Consider the following 17746-nt stretch of genomic DNA (forward strand, 5'->3'; position numbering starts at 1 on the left):
TGAAGACACAATTTTTTTGAAAAATGACTTGGATTTTTTATTAAAGAATTTGAGCCAAAATTTACCAAAACACCTGAAATGACGCCGGGAACATAAATTAAGGTATTTAGGTTGTTTTGAGGTAAATTTGATTCCAAAGTTTCATTGTTACTGCAGTCTTTCTGCATATCCAGGGTCACAGTTTTTTTTAAATGACTAGGATCTTTCATTGAAAATATAAGCCTGAAATTTATCCAAGACACATTAAATGATGTCAGGAACGTAAATTGAAATATTAAGGTTGCTTTAGATCAGTTTATTTTTTTAAAAAATTGGCAGTTTTTGAAGTTCTTTCATATTTTAATTCACAGATTTTTTGAAAATTATTTGGCTCTTTTACTCACAATATGGCCTAAATTCTTCAAAAACAACTGAAATGATGCCTGTGACATAAATAAATTCATACATTTAAAGTTCTTTTGAGACAAAAATATTCAAAAAGTGATATTTAAAGTATTTTTGCATAGATTTTTTGAATTCATTGAAATTCATCTAAAAAATCTCAAATGATGTAGGGGACGTAAATTAAGGCATTTTAGGTTGTTTCAAGCGAAAAACACTTTTGAGCACACCTATAATTGCACCCAGCTTACTAGCATTTGTGTTAAAGATTCTCTTTTGTGTATGAAAAATGTTCAAAACTTTTTACCGACTCAAAAAAGCTGATAGGAACAATAAATCTTTATAGAGGGTTGTCAATGCAGAAGTCGTCCAACCAACTAAAACAAAGATGAATGTCTCTTTCAAAGAACTTTTACTTTTACTAAAAGCAAAGAGAAACATCACACAATGAAAACTAGATCAAGAGAGTTAAGATGAGTTATAAGCTATGGAAAAGGTTTCTTGCAACCAAACTTGGCGAAAGTCATCAACCATTTTGTAGGAAACGTAGCTATGTAAGATACATGACCAGGAAAGTGCAAAATTGTTTTGTAAAAAAACTAGCGAATTCAGCAAAGAAGAGCTCCAAATATTTTGGCTGTTTGTTAACTCGAAGATCTAGGTTAAAGCAGGGGTCAAAGATCTCAAGATTTGTAATGTTGATGAAAAACTTGTAATGAAGGTGCAAGACTTTCTTTATCAGTGTTTTCCAGTTGTGACGAATAACGAAACATTACCTTCAATAGCAGATATCAAATTTGTTCATTAGCTTTTAGGGCTGGTCATAACCAATGAAAGCTAATTAAAAAGTTGGGCAAAACATAAGTAAACAAATCTTCAGGTCCTAATGCAATTCATCAAAGGCGGTATTGTGAATTAAAGGAGTTTTTAGTTGAACCACTATGGATAATTTTTTCAAAGTCTCTTTCAGAATTTTACCTGTCAAAAGAATGGAACCAAGCTTCTCAAATCCGTTAGAAAGAGAGAAAAATTGGGTTTATCATTTAACAACACTAGAATAGCATATAAATGCGCAAGAATGTGCAAAACCAACGACGCAGGTTAGAAATTTGGGGGGGGGGCAAGGAAGATTTTAACACTCATAACAAAAGATTTCTCTTTTGCAATGTTTCGCAGCTCTATTGTTTTGAAAAGCTCTATTGTCTTGCAAAAAATTGGTGGGGCCATGGCCCCCCGCCCCCTCCTCCTTTGTCGGAGGCCCTGCAAAAGTGGTATTTGTACACTGGTCCTACTGCTTGGAATAAAATCCCAAAATCCATTAAGGATATCGATTCCATCGTATTATTTGATAAAGAACTAATATTTCACCTTTAAGCTAACAGAAATCAGCTCGACATGAATCCATGGAAGATCAGACAATTTATATTTTCAATCTTTGAGTGACCTTAACAAATTTTTATTGCAATAGTTTTTCTTTTTGCATATCATAAATTTTCTTTTTACTAAGCGGATATCTTGTCATGTATAAGTATGATTAAATGAAATAAAAATGAAATAAATAATATTAGATATGTCCTTTGCCATTCAAAGCTACAATATGCTAGTTCAAACTAGAATCCCCATTTTCAGTGACAAATTTAGGGCTAGAGAATGTACAGAGAAGATGTACTTACGGAGATTGCTTGGATTCGATCTTACCACACAATGGTATGACAGGGCAAGTGGGGACATAATAAAAGCCTACAAGATTACTTGAAAGTATGATACCATTCTCCCACGTTTCTTATTTCTGAGTAGCCTAGAAAATGATACAAGAGGCCATTCATTTAAAATTCAACTAAACCTCAATAAAATAAACTTCGGAAATTTTTTTCAAATCGCATTGTGTCAATGTGGAAAAACTTACCAGGGAGCGTAATATGGGCAAAAACAGAACATAATTCGAAAATCAACTTGGCATTTCAGGAAGGACCAGCCAATTAAATTTACTTTGTGGCATGTTAAGTAACACAGTAAACATGTAGGTGCATGTTTGTTTCAAATTAAATTTGAAGAGCATGCAATAAGAAGCCATGGTATCTGTGGATGAATTTTTCAGTTATCCATATCAATAATCAACGAATTTTTATTCCTGTCATCAAATGTCAATCGTCCGTCTTTATAAATTTCTAGTTAATATAAATGCCCCTTGTTATTTGTAGGGAAGAGACCCTCTTTGTGTAGGTACCTTTTGGCATATCAAGCATTCTAAAGACTCTTTGGGTGATACTCTCCATTTAAATGATCAAAAGCAAAATCAATACTCTTATCTCTTTCAGATGAATTGCTCACTAGCCAGACATGCAGCTACTATCAATGTTGTGCAGTAAAAGGTAGGACAACAGTATTGTTTAAATAGTAAATTTAAGGCTGCGTTTACACGATACCGGATTACTCACGAATTGGATTACTTTCATATCGGATAGGGGTCCCGTTTACACGAGCCCGCATTAATCCGGTACGTCCCGTACCACTTTTGCGGAACATACCGCTGTGAAAGTGGTATGAAAAGTGATTCGATACGTCCCGTACCACATTCCATCTCGTGTAAACAGGTGAATCCGATACGCTTTCACTCCGGAACCTCAAGGAAAGTTCTCATCAACGGATTCTACATCTTTACCCTTCGGGTAACGTTAGCCAAAAACTATTTCATCTTGTCATCATTCGAAATTAAATCTTTTCAATCCCTTCCCTCGAAAAAGCATTCACTGGCCAAGTTGCACTGGCATATGCATTTACTGATTCAGGCTGCAATTCGACTTCTGCCTCCCCCCACTGCATACATTTTCTTCTTCTATGCCACTGGCCAGCACTCATATTCTGAGCTAAAGTGCTAATTTTTTCCCGAGACCTTCCTCTTCTCAGTAGACTAACGAAATCACCAGGATTTCACATCGCTAAAAATCGAAACAAAAGAAGAATGCTGCACAGTGAAAAGCGGAGCGTTGTCGTGTAAACAGGATGAACACGGTATGAATATCAATCCGGTATCGTGTAAACGCAGTCTAAACGGTATGCTTTCATATCGGAAAGCTGAAACTGATCCGATATGAAAAGCAATCCGGTATCGTGTAAACGCAGCCTAAGAGTGGTCCGCTTGCAAAGTGTAACTGAAGCGCATCATAGAGGAAATTCTAGGCACGCAAATAGATTCTAGGCGCGCAAAGAGTAAATAAGAACAATTCTTCTTCAATTTTTGTTTTTCTCCCAAAGCTTTTCATGTACTTTGAGAGTATTCTACATTTATACTTGCACAAACCACCTAATCTAGTTGAAAATACAACAATGATATCACTCGGGAGCAGGGCCCGCGCCACCAATTTGAAAGTATAACGAATGAGCGCCTTGTCCTTTGGTTTGTAAAAAATCATTATAAAACCAGTAACACCAGCTTAGTCAAAACACTTCAAAGGGGAGCAAATCTAGGAACAAGAGCACATCAGTGAGCTGCCAATCGGAATCTTTATTAAGGGGAGATGGGCCCTCTGAATACCCTACGTGTGTTAATCAATTACTAGTGAGTATTTTATTTGTACAAAATTTATTAGCATATCCATGTTAAATGTTTTCAAGCGTTTCCAAAATGTCTGCTTTCGTCCTAACATTTTCCATGAAGGAGTTTTTGCGAGGTTCCTTGTAATTCATTATCCTAGCCCCAAATACAATTGAAGGGTCTGTTCCTGATCATATTGTGCGATCTATAACATGAATTATCTACAATTGATTTAGTTCATCGAATCCAAAGATTTAAGGCATAGGCAGTTGTTTGCGAACCACCTCCATCATTTCCGAAATCGTGAGTCTCTGATAGACTTCCAAATATTGGATCATTCGCCTCTGTTACACCAACACCGTGATCTGCCCGTCCACATGAACTGCCACCACCACCAATCATAATCACTGCTCCATCACCGCTGCTATAATGACACCAAAAGCCTAATGTATTGCTTGGTTTGAGGTCACCACTGCAACTGTACTGTGAAAATCCGCCAACTCCAGACACGCTTCCATAGCTATGAATTGTGCAGCTTCCTTTACAGCCATCATTGGTAGGAAGCCATCGCACATTGTTCCTATTGGAACATAAGACAGACTTTTAGCATATGTATCTTTCTCTATCATTACGTATGGCAGTGAGTGTTGGACAATCTCTTGTCAGATGGAAGGAAGACTGGAGGCAGTAGATATGTGGTTCCTAAGGCGAATGCTCCGAATATCCTGGACAGATCACATTACGAATGAAGAAATGTTACGCAGAGCAGAAAAGGAAAGAAGCTTGATGAGATTAATCAGGAAGAGACAGTTGGAGTTTTTTGGGCACATAATGAGAAAAGAAAGTCTTGAGAACTTGACACTAACGGGAAGAATCGAGGGTAAAAGGAGCAGAGGAAGACAACGGCTGACCTACTCAGGTAGTCTAAGCAAATGGATGGCAGCCCAACTGCCTGAGAGGGAGAGAGCAAAGGTGTCAGAACAAGAACTGATGAGAAGAACAAGGGATAGGAAGCTGTGGAGAACCATGATCGCCAACGTCCTCGCCGGACATGGTACTTGAAGAGAGAGAGAGAGAGATCTTTCTCCAGTTTGCCTCTTCAAAAGAAAATTTTACATTGCCAAAGTCCCAAACAAAATATGCTATAGATACTTTAAAATACCCACAGAAATCTAGCGCAGGTATCCTAGCTTCAGGGGCGTCGTGGCTAATGAATTATAGAGGGGGCCAGAAAGAAAAGTTTATCGACAAAACTTTTTGATTTGTTTTAATCAAAAAGAAGCATTTCATGTTATTGTAGGGGGGGGGGGGGAGAGACAAACACATAACCTTTGCCTTAGCTCGAAAGATATTCCAAATGCACTTGTCTATGTGGTTTCTCTCATACTCACTACTGTGAAAGTATCTGGCATATTGCTACCCTTTATATCGGTAGATTAGGACAAGGCTGGGCACCACGGTTGCTGCCGAAGAAGAAATTTTTTCATAATCTTAATGCTTTAAGTTAGCCGAGCTGAGCATTGTATTCCTTCTCACTCAAAAGACTGTTTTAAAAGAAATATACTTCAGTTTGGCAATTATTGGAGGGACCTAAGCCCCCCAGCCCGGTTCCGACGGGCCTGTTTGGAGCAAATTTTAATAATAAAATTTTATTTTCAAAATGACTATAAACTAAATTTTCAAATCTGGGACAAAATTTTCAATTCTGCATAGGCAAAAAATTGGTACTGTCCCGGTCTTCAATATCAAATACATTATTCATAACCAAGTATGTGACATAATTTATGATCAAAATTGCAAATTTCTATAACAAAATTTGGCCCTTGAAGATTGACTGGTGAAACTTTACTGACGAAAGCCGAGCAGCAAATCACTCTATGGTAGAAATCGGTAAATCCTGAGAAATAATTCTGTTTTTGTGGAAATCTAGCATTTTCTTTACAAAAGTGAATTGCTTCTCGAAAATACGATAAGTATTTTAGTTCAAGTAATTTATGTCGCTAAAAGGTTCGTTTCACTTCTCCTTTAATCCACAAGTTTGAGAATTTTTGGACAAAACGGTAATTTTTCCGAAAATCTATCAAATTTTGGAAGCAGATGGGGCCACGGCCCCCTTGAACCTCGACCACGACGCCCCTGCGTTGCTTTAAACTTTAGTTATCCACTGTACCGAGACCGCAGAGAGGTTTCAGAGGCTCTGGGGCAAGATTTTAAAGACGAGGAAAAATTTTCTGTTCACACCCTTACCGTAAATTCTCGAATATTTTTGGATAGGGGGTTATTTTAGGGAGGTCTTATTCGAGGGGGTTATAAAATCAAAGTAGGCATTTAAGAATACAGACTTCATATATTTTAATAGGAATTTCTTTATCAATATTTAATTAATAATAACCAAAAATATGAATTTTTGTGTTAATTCAATAAAACGCGAAATGCAACCTCAGATGGCAAAAATAAACAAATCGAGGAGGGCGAATTAGAGGACTTACGGTAGCAGTGGGGGCTTATTCGAGGAGAGCTTTTTCGGTTGGGGGGGGGGGTTTGGTTGGGAGGGTGGAGGCAATTCGAGAATTTACGGTGTATTAGCTTTTAATGCATTTCACAATATTTCTTGCGGTTGTTTTCTTGCAATCATCTAAAACGTATTTCTATTTTTCGGCAAGCTTTTGACACATTTTTTTCATTCACTTCTTAAATTACTTTAGAAGGTCTCCTAGAACTAGAGGCCTTGAGGCAGCCCCGCTAGTCCCACTCTCGGCGGCCCTGCCTGAAATAGAGGTGACGTTTGTTTTTCAAGTAAATTTTTACGCACTCTGAGATCTAAATTATTTTCGGGGGCTGAATAAACGGGGGGGGGAGCTGTTTTGTTAAAAATATTCGGGGGGAGTCAAGCAGTGTCGGAGCTTGAGATGAAAATGATCAGGGGCTGGGAACTTACAATTCCGCCTCATTTCTGTCAAAAGATGTAGCCCAGTTCAAAGTTATTATTTGTAATTTCAATCTGATATGAAACTTTAGTAATTGAAGCTTTCGAAGGAATCTGTACCTGAAATTGCCATATGACGTTATCGTGCCACGAAAGGTCGCTGAAGAGAAACATCCCCCGGCGTATAGCAGGAAAGAATGGGCAGAGACATCACTCCGCGACAGTTTGATATCGTTTCCAGCAATTTCGAAAAATGCCCTATTTATCATGTCAGCATTCGTCGATGGTGATGTTGTTGATCCAAATTCTCCTTGGTCGTACCAAAATGAACCACTACTTTGCATCCAATTCTTTGCATCCGCGTTCGAAAACCTTGCTATCAACGTCCAACCACCGTCAGTCATATGACAGTAAGCCTATGAAAAAATTGCTTTTTCAGCATCTAACAAAATAGATGTCTTTCAAATGACAAATTATTAGTGAGATCTGCAGTCTTTAGAATACAGGCAAAAGAGGAATATTTTTCTCTCCTTGAATGGTTTAGTTTGTGGTAATTACCCTTCCATGTCCACCTACTATTAAACATAAAATCACGGTGCCAATGGCAGCGCCAGGGTGAAAGGGGAGATAGACCCCTCTCTCGGTAGGATTGATTTTCTAATTATGTCATAGTATATAATGTCATAGTGATAGTGGCAGGCGAATGGTATTTTTTGACGAAATACTTTTAGTATAGTTCCTGTTTTTTTCATGATTGTGATACTGCCATAGTTAAATCAATAATTTTTCATTGGTGCTCGCTATTGTTAACCTTAACTATTCCTTTTAGTGAAATGATAGTCCCCTATTGACAAAAAGGTTATGAGACAGTAAAAAAAGCAAATCGTGGAGCCTGAAGATTTTTATTTCTTTCCACACACTTTTGAGGCTGAAGCCCCAACTGCAAGTATCTTGTAACTATATTGAGAAAGGAACTCACATTAAATGTTGAACCAGAAGCACCTTGTAACAAGTAAACACCATCAGCTGTGTATCCTTGAAGGTACAATGCCCTGCAGCTGCTTCCAATTGCTGAAAAATTTGACATTCAGATTACCGAGCGTACCCAATATGCTTTCGGGGAATCGGGCTAAAACGTGATGGGAATTCGGGAATCAGAGGGCCTTTTGGGTACCCTCATTGAGCCAATTAAATACCGTTAGCCAGTAGGCTCTGGCGCAAGTTTGAAAGTGAGGAGGGGGAGGGGGGGGGGGGGTCAAGGGCAAATTGAAGACAGGTAGCAAGCATTTTACAGAACATCATTTGTTCATATTTGTTTACAATGGGGTAAGGGAGAAGGATTCATATTTGTTTACAATTGTCCCTGTTATCAATCGCTCATTCCAATTATAGTCAATTAGGTTGCTAACAAGCTACTCAGAGAGACCATTTGTAAATGTTTTCGCCTTCTTGTTCAAAGCCCCTGTGACATTCATCATCAGAAATTTCAAAAATGTAAAAGTACTTTTCGGATACTGTCTTCAAGACGAACTAGCTTGGCATGCATCGAATAAAATAAGCTTTATCTGATTTTATCTCAATCTAACGAATGCATAGATAGATAAGTACACGTTTTTTATTGACAAGAATTTGGTTTATACGAAACTAGTAAAAGGATGCCAAAAAATTTAAGAAACTTTGGACTAGGCTCAAGATATATAAAGAAACGTAAATTTCTTCTGACGTTGCTGTCATCTTGATAAAAATCTTGTTGATTGAATAGATGTGAATTAAAGACTCAGTGCTAACAATGAGCCATTGCGCTACGTAAGCATCCCATAATGCATTTTTAGACTGTCTAAAATCAATTACTGCCATTGTTTGGACCGTCGCCACGCTCGCAAAGGCCTATTTATAGCAATGAGTCTTTAAATGCTAGGGTTATGCTACGGTTTTAATAAGATGAAGGCAGAGTGAAGAATTTAAACAGTCAAATCATTAATAAGTAAACAAGGCGAGATGTCTATGCGGAAAAACGAGAAAAATCGTATTCTGGGTGCAGTCAAGGCCTTAAAGTAAAAACTAGAATGAACAAAAGAGAGGCAATAATTTTAAAGAAAATGAAAGCGATTGAAGCATCACTAACGAGAAGGTTAGATGTAGAATTACCCTGGGTGGGTGCCAGAGCCTCAGAGAGTCTCCTTCGCAGTTCTTTTCCCCCGCTCTTCATCCGTTGACTCTCTGAGGCTCTGGCACCCAGGGTGGTGTAACATCATATTTACTGACACAGCCAGGTGATTGAATTAAAGGGCGGGAGCCTATGGAAATAAAAATTTCATATCATAAAGAATGCCATACTTGATTGACACTGGGTTCCTCCGTATCCTGTTGTGCAAGTGCAAGTGTATTTGTTGACTCCATCAACACATGTTCCACCATTTTGACATGGACTGCTTGCACATTCATTTATATCTAGAAGGAATGATAAGGTAATCATCGCTATTAAGCAAGGCAATTAGGTGTATAAAGCCTGAATTTTTGTCTAAAATATCGACATTGTCTTAGGCAGAAGGTGTGCACAGGTAGAAGCATTCGTGTGAAGAGTAGAAAAGTATAAAGTTACAACGCTAATTGCTGCGTGTTCCAAGTAACTTTGGCAGGCATTGTGGCTGATTTAAATTTGATGAAACATTTATAAAAAAAATTCACAATAAACCATTTCTTACTTGTCTGGCACAGTGCTCCTCCATATCCTGCTGGACAAGTGCAAGTGTACTTATTGACTCCATCAACGCATGTGCCGCCATTTTGACATGGACTGCTTGCACATTCATTTGTATCTAAAATGAATACCACAGTAATAATTAAAGATAGTCAAGGTTATTTTTAAAAGTAGATATTTTGAGAGAGATAAATATTCTACAATTGAGCATCTCTTACTTGTCTGACACAGTGTTCCTTCGTATCCTGCTGCGCAAGTGCAAGTGTACTGGTTGATGCCATCAACGCATGTGCCGCCATTTTGACATGGACTGCTTGCACATTCATTTATATCTAAAAAGATTAAAAACGAATTCAGCGCAATCGACCAAGGCGATTTTTATAAGAACACATCATTGAAGAGTTGGAAATAGATAGAAAAAATAGATATTATACAATTGTTTTACAATTTCTTACTTGTTTGGCACTGTGTTCCTTCATATCCTGCAATACATGTGCAGGAGAACTCGTTGACTTTATCAGCGCAAGTTCCGTTATTTTGACATGGATTGCTTGCACATTCATTTATATCTAAAACAGTTAAGATGGAACTCAAAGCAAATGACCAAAGAATTATTCTATACAAATCAATAGCTAAAACAGGCACCGCGGTGCAGAAGGGGGGTGGGGGGGGGGGCTGGTTGGCTTTAGCAAAAAATGCCAAATATTAAGTATCGAACTACCACAGAAGCCTCTTTTTATACGGTTTTAGCCCCCCCCTCACTTTTTTAGACCCCGCCCCACTTTTCTCAACGCTCCGCGGTGCCTGTAAAAATATTTACAGCTAGGTCTTTTCTTACTTGTCTGGTAATGTGCTTCTCCCCGTCGCATGCAATTAGTGATAGTTGTTACAAAGTTGTCTACTGTATATCCAGGGTGCTCCTACCCTGGGCTTCAGAGCCACAAAATTTCAAGTGCGGAAATGGAAGACCAAGAGAAGGATCATCTAGCTGAGATAGACGCTTCTCAGCTTCACCTCTCCTGTCTTCTATTTCCTCGCTCAATGTTTTATGGCGCTGGTACCCAGGGTAGAGTGTTCTATGGGGAAAAGTAATCAAAGAAACGCAAAAGGGGTAACTATTTTTCGCCAACAAGATTAAATTTTGAACTAAGTTTATTTTCCTAAGCACACTAATACATAGCATTAGAAATGGTTTCGAATTGTTTTATGCTTTAATTTTTTCAATAAGGATTGTATTTTCGTCTAGAAGATCCTTTTTGTTTGATTTTAGCATCAATTTATTTACGATGAATAAATTTAACAAGTTTTGTTACTGCCACACTGATATGATAAATTTTATGTCCTTTTTTACTTATTTCAGTGCTGACCTATTTTTACTTTGAATGAAATCAGTAGAAAGTACAAATAAACACATCACATTATACCAAAATTTCCAAGATATCTAGCCAGCGATTCTCGGCTGGATCGATTCCGTTTTTCGTCTACGTTTGATGAGAAAACGTTCTCTTGTGAAATGGACATTTCAAACATGGAAATTCTAACCAAAAATGTGACATGGACATTCCATGTCGATAAAAGGGTGTTTTATACTGTAATAGTGGCGTGGTCTAATAAGTTTTGGTTTGTCTCCCCCCTCCCTCAGTAACACCGCCTCTTGGCCAGTTAACAATGTTCCCCAGTAAAGAAGTTGAATACATTTTTGTTTAGAGACAACTGACCTATGCATTCATAGCCAACTTTGTTTGAACACGTTGCCATGCATTTAAAACCTGAATTGCATACCACTTGCTGACACCGTGCAGAGACCTATGAAAAATAGATAAAACTTCAAATGGCCAGCTGAATTTTGATTCATATTGCTAAGCAACTATCACGTGACGTTTTTAGCAAGTAATTTCGCATTACTATGTGTGTTATATTAATAAATAGTATTTCAAAGCATTCAAATTTTTCAATATGGCACTGTAGAGGAGCAAATATCGGTATTTGGAAACTGTTGGAGAGCCTACTCCGTAGTTAGCATTGTCAAATAGGCCTTCTACGTATTTTTTCTTTTTCTGATAAAAGTATACGGCTTACCGTTAAATGCAGCTTATTCTGCAATTAACACTTGTAAGACGGCCAAACTATTCAAAAATATTCACTTAACGCATTCAGATATTTTGCCATTGTTAAAAATCTAAACCAGTGTCTTGCTGCTGTAACAAAATTTCAGTCTCATTTTCAGTTTAATTTTAGAATTCACACAACATACAAGTTTTAATATAGAATGCATCAAATACGATCATACAGGTATAAAACAAACGATAAGCACCAAAACTCAAACTAGGAAAGAGAACATATGAAGCTGTATGTGGGGAATTCCTTAAAGGAGGGGCTCTCTCAGTAGATATAGTGTAATTAAATATGACATAAAAACAGTCTAACCCGGACAAAAATTATATAAAGCTGTAATTTGGCACAGATGTTCTATACTAAGTTGGAATCATTGAATTTGGATTTATCTAAAAGTTGTTTTGAGTTTCCAAGAGATGGTATCAAATTGCTAGGAAGCTGAAATTTGGAGATTGGGTAGGGAATGACACCCTTTACATCGTCCACCTATTTCTTTCCATTCTCAATGCAGTTTAAATTGAGTATTTCATTTTTGGATACATATTTATGTTTACTTGTTTCTCTAGCAAAAATCTCGGCAGCTGATGTTGCCAAAATTGTCAAGCACCTCTGTCTCTGTTAAAACGATATTTCCCACATATCAAAAATAAGAATTGCTGTTTTACTGGATGGAGAAAATAAATTACTAAAGCTTTGTTTATGCGTTCTCAAAATTCCATTAATGTCTTTACTTTTATAAAGCTTGGAAAATCTAAGCAGCAGCTCAACAGGTTCCATAAACGCAAAGACTCAGGAAGCATTTAAAAGTAGGGGCCACATGTAGGCAAAAATGGGGAATCTCCTTGAGCAGCTGATAGGTACTTTATGTCTGTTTCTGAAAGTAGGGAGAGACAGGTGTCCCTGCTTCCACGCCTGTGTATGAATGTCACCATGTCATGTAATTATTTCGAATTATAAACAGTGAAATCGTAATAAGAACATACCTGCGACACTGGCTCAAAATATATCCAGCCAACATCAGGTGTCAGTGCAACGCTGTTATTTCCTCTTGAAATATCCAACAGCTCGCAGTTCTTCTCCTGCTGCTGACTGTACTTCTTATAATTGATTGTCATGCACTTGCTTGCCTCTATGCACTTCTTTACACACAATGATGATCTTGCAACATGTATATTTGCTATGATATTCTGCAGAGTGCCTGTTAGCTTTTTGTCACGTGCGGTTGCGTTCATAAGAACGTCGCGCCTGCATGATGATCGGAATATCTTGCCTGTAGCTGTTATTACAACTATACGGCTATACAATACAAGGCCAAGAAAAGCTGCTTGTAAACAAACAGCTTTAAATTGCAGCATGGTCAAGCATTCGAAATATTTATATTTTCTCCAATATAGGTGGGAAAAGAGCAAGGAGCATCAGCCAGTTCTCATACTTCTGCAAAGCCAGTAAATCAGAATTCTCGTGTCTTGCATTGCTTGAGCTCACACCTATTCGCAGTGCACTTCGTTTCAAAACCTGTTGGTACTTATCCGATTGATTGTAAATAATCATTCATAGTAACAGGAAAAATTTGGGTTTCTCTGAATTCTAATGTTACCATGAATTGATATTCGGACAAGAGTAGGCGCTCGCTGTGGGGCGCCAGTTTTGAAGCAATGAATGCCTTAATCCGAATACTGAAATTATTTTTTTCGATTCAATAAGTATTTTGCACTTAAATGGGCTGGTATTACTCAAAGATGAAATTAATTCCTTTATAAGGATGCCGACTGAATTTGTCGTTTTTCTTTACCTGGTTGATCTAGTCGGGATGTCTTATTTTGTAGCATGCAGCGATGTAGCGACGGGGGGTTCAGTGGATTTAAAATCTTACGACTATATTCCTGGTGGCATAGTATCAACTGTTGTTCATAGCGATTCTTTATCCTGCTGCTAACGATTTCGTCTAACCCCCGTATCGCCTCCCAACCACCACCAGCTACGTTCAATTTCGAATTCATTTCGGTTCAGTTACAAAAGGTTGCATATATTATCTGATACCTGTCTTCCAATGCGCAAAATAAAGTTAGCAAAAGTGATTAAAGTTGTACACTTCTTCTCCTTTTTCCATTTATGTATTTTTATGGGTGCGTCTGTGTGCAAGGTCTAGGCTGCTACTTGATTTTTTCAAAGCTTTTGAGACGGGATTGTTCGTAATTTTTCATTAATTGCTAGAGGGTAAAGCCTGGTTCCCACTTGGTCGTTTGGGTCGTTTGGGTCGTTGGAAAATACCCAAACGACTGAAAAGACTCAGTGGAAACATACCTGCCAACAACCCAAAAGACCCGAAAGACTCAAACGACAGTTGTCGCAGAGATAGAAAAAATCCCAATCTCCGCGACCCAAAATACCCACGCATGAATGATTTTTGCAAGTGGAAACCGACAAACGACTCAAACGACTCAAACGACTCAAACGACTCAAACAACCCACGCTCAGTGGCGGTATCCTTTTTCTTCAAGAATAGGAGATTTTCTTGTAACCGCGTGTTTGATTAGAACAAGAACAAGATAACTGAATATTTCACAGCAAGCTTTATGGAAGAAGTTCAAAAATACGAGTGCCATTATAACAATTACTGAAAAGAGTTTAAAAATAAATGCAAAAATATTAAATCATAGCAAGCTATTGCATTGAAATTTAGTGATCTAACATCGTCGTCTGTACAAAGTCACCAGAGGTAGAAATAGTTGGCTTTGCAACATCAGTTGTTGTTTATCAAATGCTAAAACGACTCAAAAGACTGAAACGACCAAGTGGAAACCAATGTGTTCTTTGGGTCGTTCGTGTCTTTCTAGAACGACTCTGACGACTCAAACGAACCAAAAGACCAAGTGGAAACCAGGCTTATGCAGTGAAATCTTTAAAGGACAAGTGACACGCTTTTGGCGCCAATTTTTTTTTCCTTTAACTTAAAATAAAATGCTGTATGAGAGTGTTGTTGAAATATTTTTCCTTTCTGATTTCATTTTCCCACTTAAAAACCCATTTGAAATTATGGCGGGAAATGAATCACGTGACACCCTGACGTAGATTGTGATAATTTATTATTGCTGCTACTGGTATAGAGTGCAATATTAACGTTTACAACACGCTTGTAAACGAATACAGTTCGTCTGGACCTGTCGCGTCGTGTTTCGTAAACTCTCTATCAATTACAGGAAAATTCTGAGTTATCACAATGTACGTCATAGGGTCACGTGATAAAAAGCAAAATCGCGCCCCCTGCGCCCCCTGATTAGAATTTTTAGTTCTAAACCAGGAAAAACTTACTTCTAAAAGATGATCTATAAGTTAATGAAAAGATAAGATAGGGTGAAAAGTGTGTCACTTGTCCTTTAAGTATGTGTTCAGGGCATAGAGATAGGAATTCCAAGGTACTCAGGCCCCATTTGCCAAGGAAGTGAGAGGCATCCTTACTTAGCCGACAAGTTTGAACATTTACGAACATGGAAAAACCTCCTCGTTTTTCAGACCAATATTTAAAGGAGATTTTGAATACAATCCCATTGAGTTTTTATAAGTTCATTTGAAGTATTCAATTTTGTTTGAGAAGTTTTCCCTGGGGACACGAAAACTTGCACTCCTGCCAGAAAACAGCATAATGAAATATTGCATTTCCTTCTAAATCCTACATAAAACAGGTATTTGGATCGAGTTATTGTATTGCGAGGATTTTCTTGGTGTAAAAAACGATCAGCATAAATTTCACAACTGCTTGAAACGAGGTCATCAATGCTGCCTCGACCTCGTCAACCAAATTTATATCATGGCGGACCAGAAAGCATGGATGAGAAAACCTAATACTGTGAATAAGTTGGGTTTTCCATGTTTGTCGTACTCAAAGGCTATCGATTTTATAAATTCTGGAAATTCATGCCTTGTAGAGGTCGAACAGCAAAGACAAATCAGCTTAGCTCCGCGATATATCGGACAGTTGGATGTTGGGATTCGAGAATATCTGGATGCCGATATTTTGAAGTACTCAGATGAGCTCGACGGCATTGTCGTTTGCTATAAACAAGTGCAGTGCCTTGAGACTAGTGGTTGCATAAACGATGAAACTCCATTGATTCATTTTACTGTGAAAGTAAAGTATATCGTGTTTAGGCCTCGAGTCGGAGCCAAGCTGAAGGGAGTTGTTAACAGGGTGGGTCATGGACATTATGGCTGTCTGGTTCATGGCTGCTTTAATGGATCCGTTCATAAACTAAAGATTGACGTAGCAAAGCAAGGCAACAGAATCATTAAAAAGATTTCAAATATTGATGTCGGCTCAGAGTTCATATTTAGAATCACGCGATTTGATGTTCATAATGATCTGTTGTCAATCAAAGGGAAAATTGATCAGGAAGACATACAACATATAAAGTAAGAAAAGTTAACCTTTAAGATTCCTTTTTTCATTGGGTTGTGATAAACATGAGATCACGATTCATAGGGACAAGGCCTATCATGACAAGGTGTGACAATTTTATTGAATACGGTTGAACCTTGCTTGGTAATAAGAACTCCTAAAGGAAAAGGTATTTGTTTCCTTTGTTAACGTTTACATCTGAAGTAAAATTTTGCTTGCAAATATCAACAAATGAATGATACCAGGTGAAGATGGCTAAAGGGAGTAAATTTGCAGAAAGGCAAAATTGTCAGTTTATTTTCTGAATGGAGATTGCATAGAAGCCAACACCTGTTTTAAGTGAAACATCAAGCAATAAACCAGGAAAAATGGGGACAGGGCTATAAAAACTTTATATGTAGGAACATCCTGTTGTTTCATTTAACTTTCTTTTGGCATACATCTAAATGAAGAAGCATAAACAGAGAACATTTTAAACACACAAATTTCTAGGAGCGAACACTTGGTCAAATATTAGGGGGCAAGCCTATTGTTTTGATAAGATGGTATCCCATTTACCCATTGTTTCAGAACAAAAGATGATTGTCCTCCAAAATATAAGGGGGCAGCCACACCCTTGCCCCCTAGGTGTCTGTCACTGTAAATTTCCTTCCCTTCACTTTTACTTTCTTTCCCTGAGAAACTTTTTTAGCCCTTCCTCCTTTTGCCATAATGTTCCACACATAATTTGTGACTGCTTAGTTTTTCCAGGCTTGTGTTAATATGGGTGAACACATTATCACATTATGGGTTCTTTAACTTCATATTATAGTGGCAAGTACCTTTGTCTTTTGAATATTGAAACCAATCAAACTTAGCAACTGGTTTTTGTTTTAGAAATCCTGACAACAAGGAAGTGGAGATCAAAGAAGAATATGATTCATTTACCAAAACAGATAGTCTTTCACATAATGCAAACGAATCATGTAAGGAGGATATTTCTCTGAACGGGGGTGTTGGTACTTCATTTTCAAATCACAATGAAATTGAATCCCAAGATAATTTGGTCACAGATGAAAATATTTCTAATAAAAAGAAGAAAAGGAAAGATAAAAACCGTGAGAACAAACGGAGACATTCAGAGGTTACCCAAAGTATAAAAACTGAAAATGAAACAGAATATGGAATTGACAACAATAAACATGTTGTATCTAAAAAGAAGAAAAAGTAAATTTTGGATTTTAAGTATTATATATAAGTTTTTATCATATGTTGTGTATCTTTCAAGTTTTATCTGCATAATAAAATTGATCTTTGGAAGATTTGTATTTTAAGTTCTCAAATGCAGAGAGTTTAGCCAAAAACCCAGTCTGGAAAATGATCCAAGAATCAGATCAGATCGTGTTGTTCTGATCAGTTCTGTTCGATCCGCAGATCATTTCAGATTAGAATGCACGATGACATTTTTCTCCACGGGATCCTTGCCTCATGATGCAAGGGCTATTGTGTAAAAGGTTGTAATTCGATTTTGTTCAAAAGAAAAAAACTACTGTATCAGAACAGTTCAAAAAAATTGAAATGATTTAAACTTTTTTTTGATCTGTTTCGATCCGTCGCAGATCAGTCATGTGACCAATTTTGCATCCAAAGCGTGTACACAACACAAAATCTGATCTGACCTGGGGATCATTTTCCGGAGTGGGTTTTCAGCTT

At 37.6% G+C, this 17746-nt stretch overlaps 2 protein-coding genes and 1 long non-coding RNA gene across 3 annotated transcripts in view; 2 read left to right on the top strand and 1 right to left on the bottom strand.

Annotated features, from left to right (window-relative positions):
- Window positions 1-2750, top strand: part of LOC148960570 (uncharacterized) — a 37873-nt gene extending 35123 nt beyond the window's left edge. The window contains exon 3 of the long non-coding RNA XR_016143946.1: window positions 2700-2750. This is a non-coding gene — a long non-coding RNA (uncharacterized LOC148960570). The remainder of the gene's footprint in view (window positions 1-2699) is intronic.
- Window positions 2458-14127, bottom strand: LOC135695477 (uncharacterized). Its single transcript, XM_065214582.2, has 9 exons — window positions 12642-14127; window positions 11262-11349; window positions 9999-10112; window positions 9762-9875; window positions 9548-9661; window positions 9180-9293; window positions 7822-7913; window positions 6963-7258; window positions 2458-4496 (listed from the first exon to the last, which is right to left on the bottom strand). Exons 1-9 carry the CDS (start codon window positions 13011-13013, stop codon window positions 4154-4156), a joined length of 1647 nt encoding a protein of 548 aa, XP_065070654.2. The 5' UTR covers window positions 13014-14127; the 3' UTR covers window positions 2458-4153.
- A 1312-nt stretch (window positions 14128-15439) lies between these two features.
- On the top strand, window positions 15440-17301 carry LOC135695481 (DNA-directed RNA polymerase I subunit RPA43). Its single transcript, XM_065214587.2, has 2 exons — window positions 15440-16068; window positions 16931-17301. Exons 1-2 carry the CDS (start codon window positions 15467-15469, stop codon window positions 17262-17264), a joined length of 936 nt encoding a protein of 311 aa, XP_065070659.1. The 5' UTR covers window positions 15440-15466; the 3' UTR covers window positions 17265-17301.
- Window positions 17302-17746: the final 445 nt, after the last annotated feature.

The sequence above is a fragment of the Rhopilema esculentum genome, chromosome 2, assembly GCF_057945365.1.
Source record: "Rhopilema esculentum isolate cy_ngs chromosome 2, ASM5794536v1, whole genome shotgun sequence".
NCBI classification, from domain to species: domain Eukaryota; kingdom Metazoa; phylum Cnidaria; class Scyphozoa; order Rhizostomeae; family Rhizostomatidae; genus Rhopilema; species Rhopilema esculentum.

What these genes read in the sequence shown, in the direction of transcription:
- LOC135695477 (XM_065214582.2), bottom strand. Translation starts at nt 13,013, where the DNA reads ATGCTGCAATTTAAAGCTGTTTGTTTACAAGCAGCTTTTCTTGGCCTT. An exon ending in AGTTGGCTATGAATGCATAG is followed by an intron (nt 10,113 to 11,261) that starts GTCAGTTGTCTC and finishes TAACTGTTTTAG; the next exon opens with ATATAAATGAATGTGCAAGC. An exon ending in AGGAACCCAGTGTCAATCAA is followed by an intron (nt 7,914 to 9,179) that starts GTATGGCATTCT and finishes CAAATTTTTCAG; the next exon opens with CAATTGGAAGCAGCTGCAGG.
- LOC135695481 (XM_065214587.2), top strand. Translation starts at nt 15,467, where the DNA reads ATGGCGGACCAGAAAGCATGGATGAGAAAACCTAATACTGTGAATAAG. An exon ending in GAAGACATACAACATATAAA is followed by an intron (nt 16,069 to 16,930) that starts GTAAGAAAAGTT and finishes TTTTTGTTTTAG; the next exon opens with AAATCCTGACAACAAGGAAG.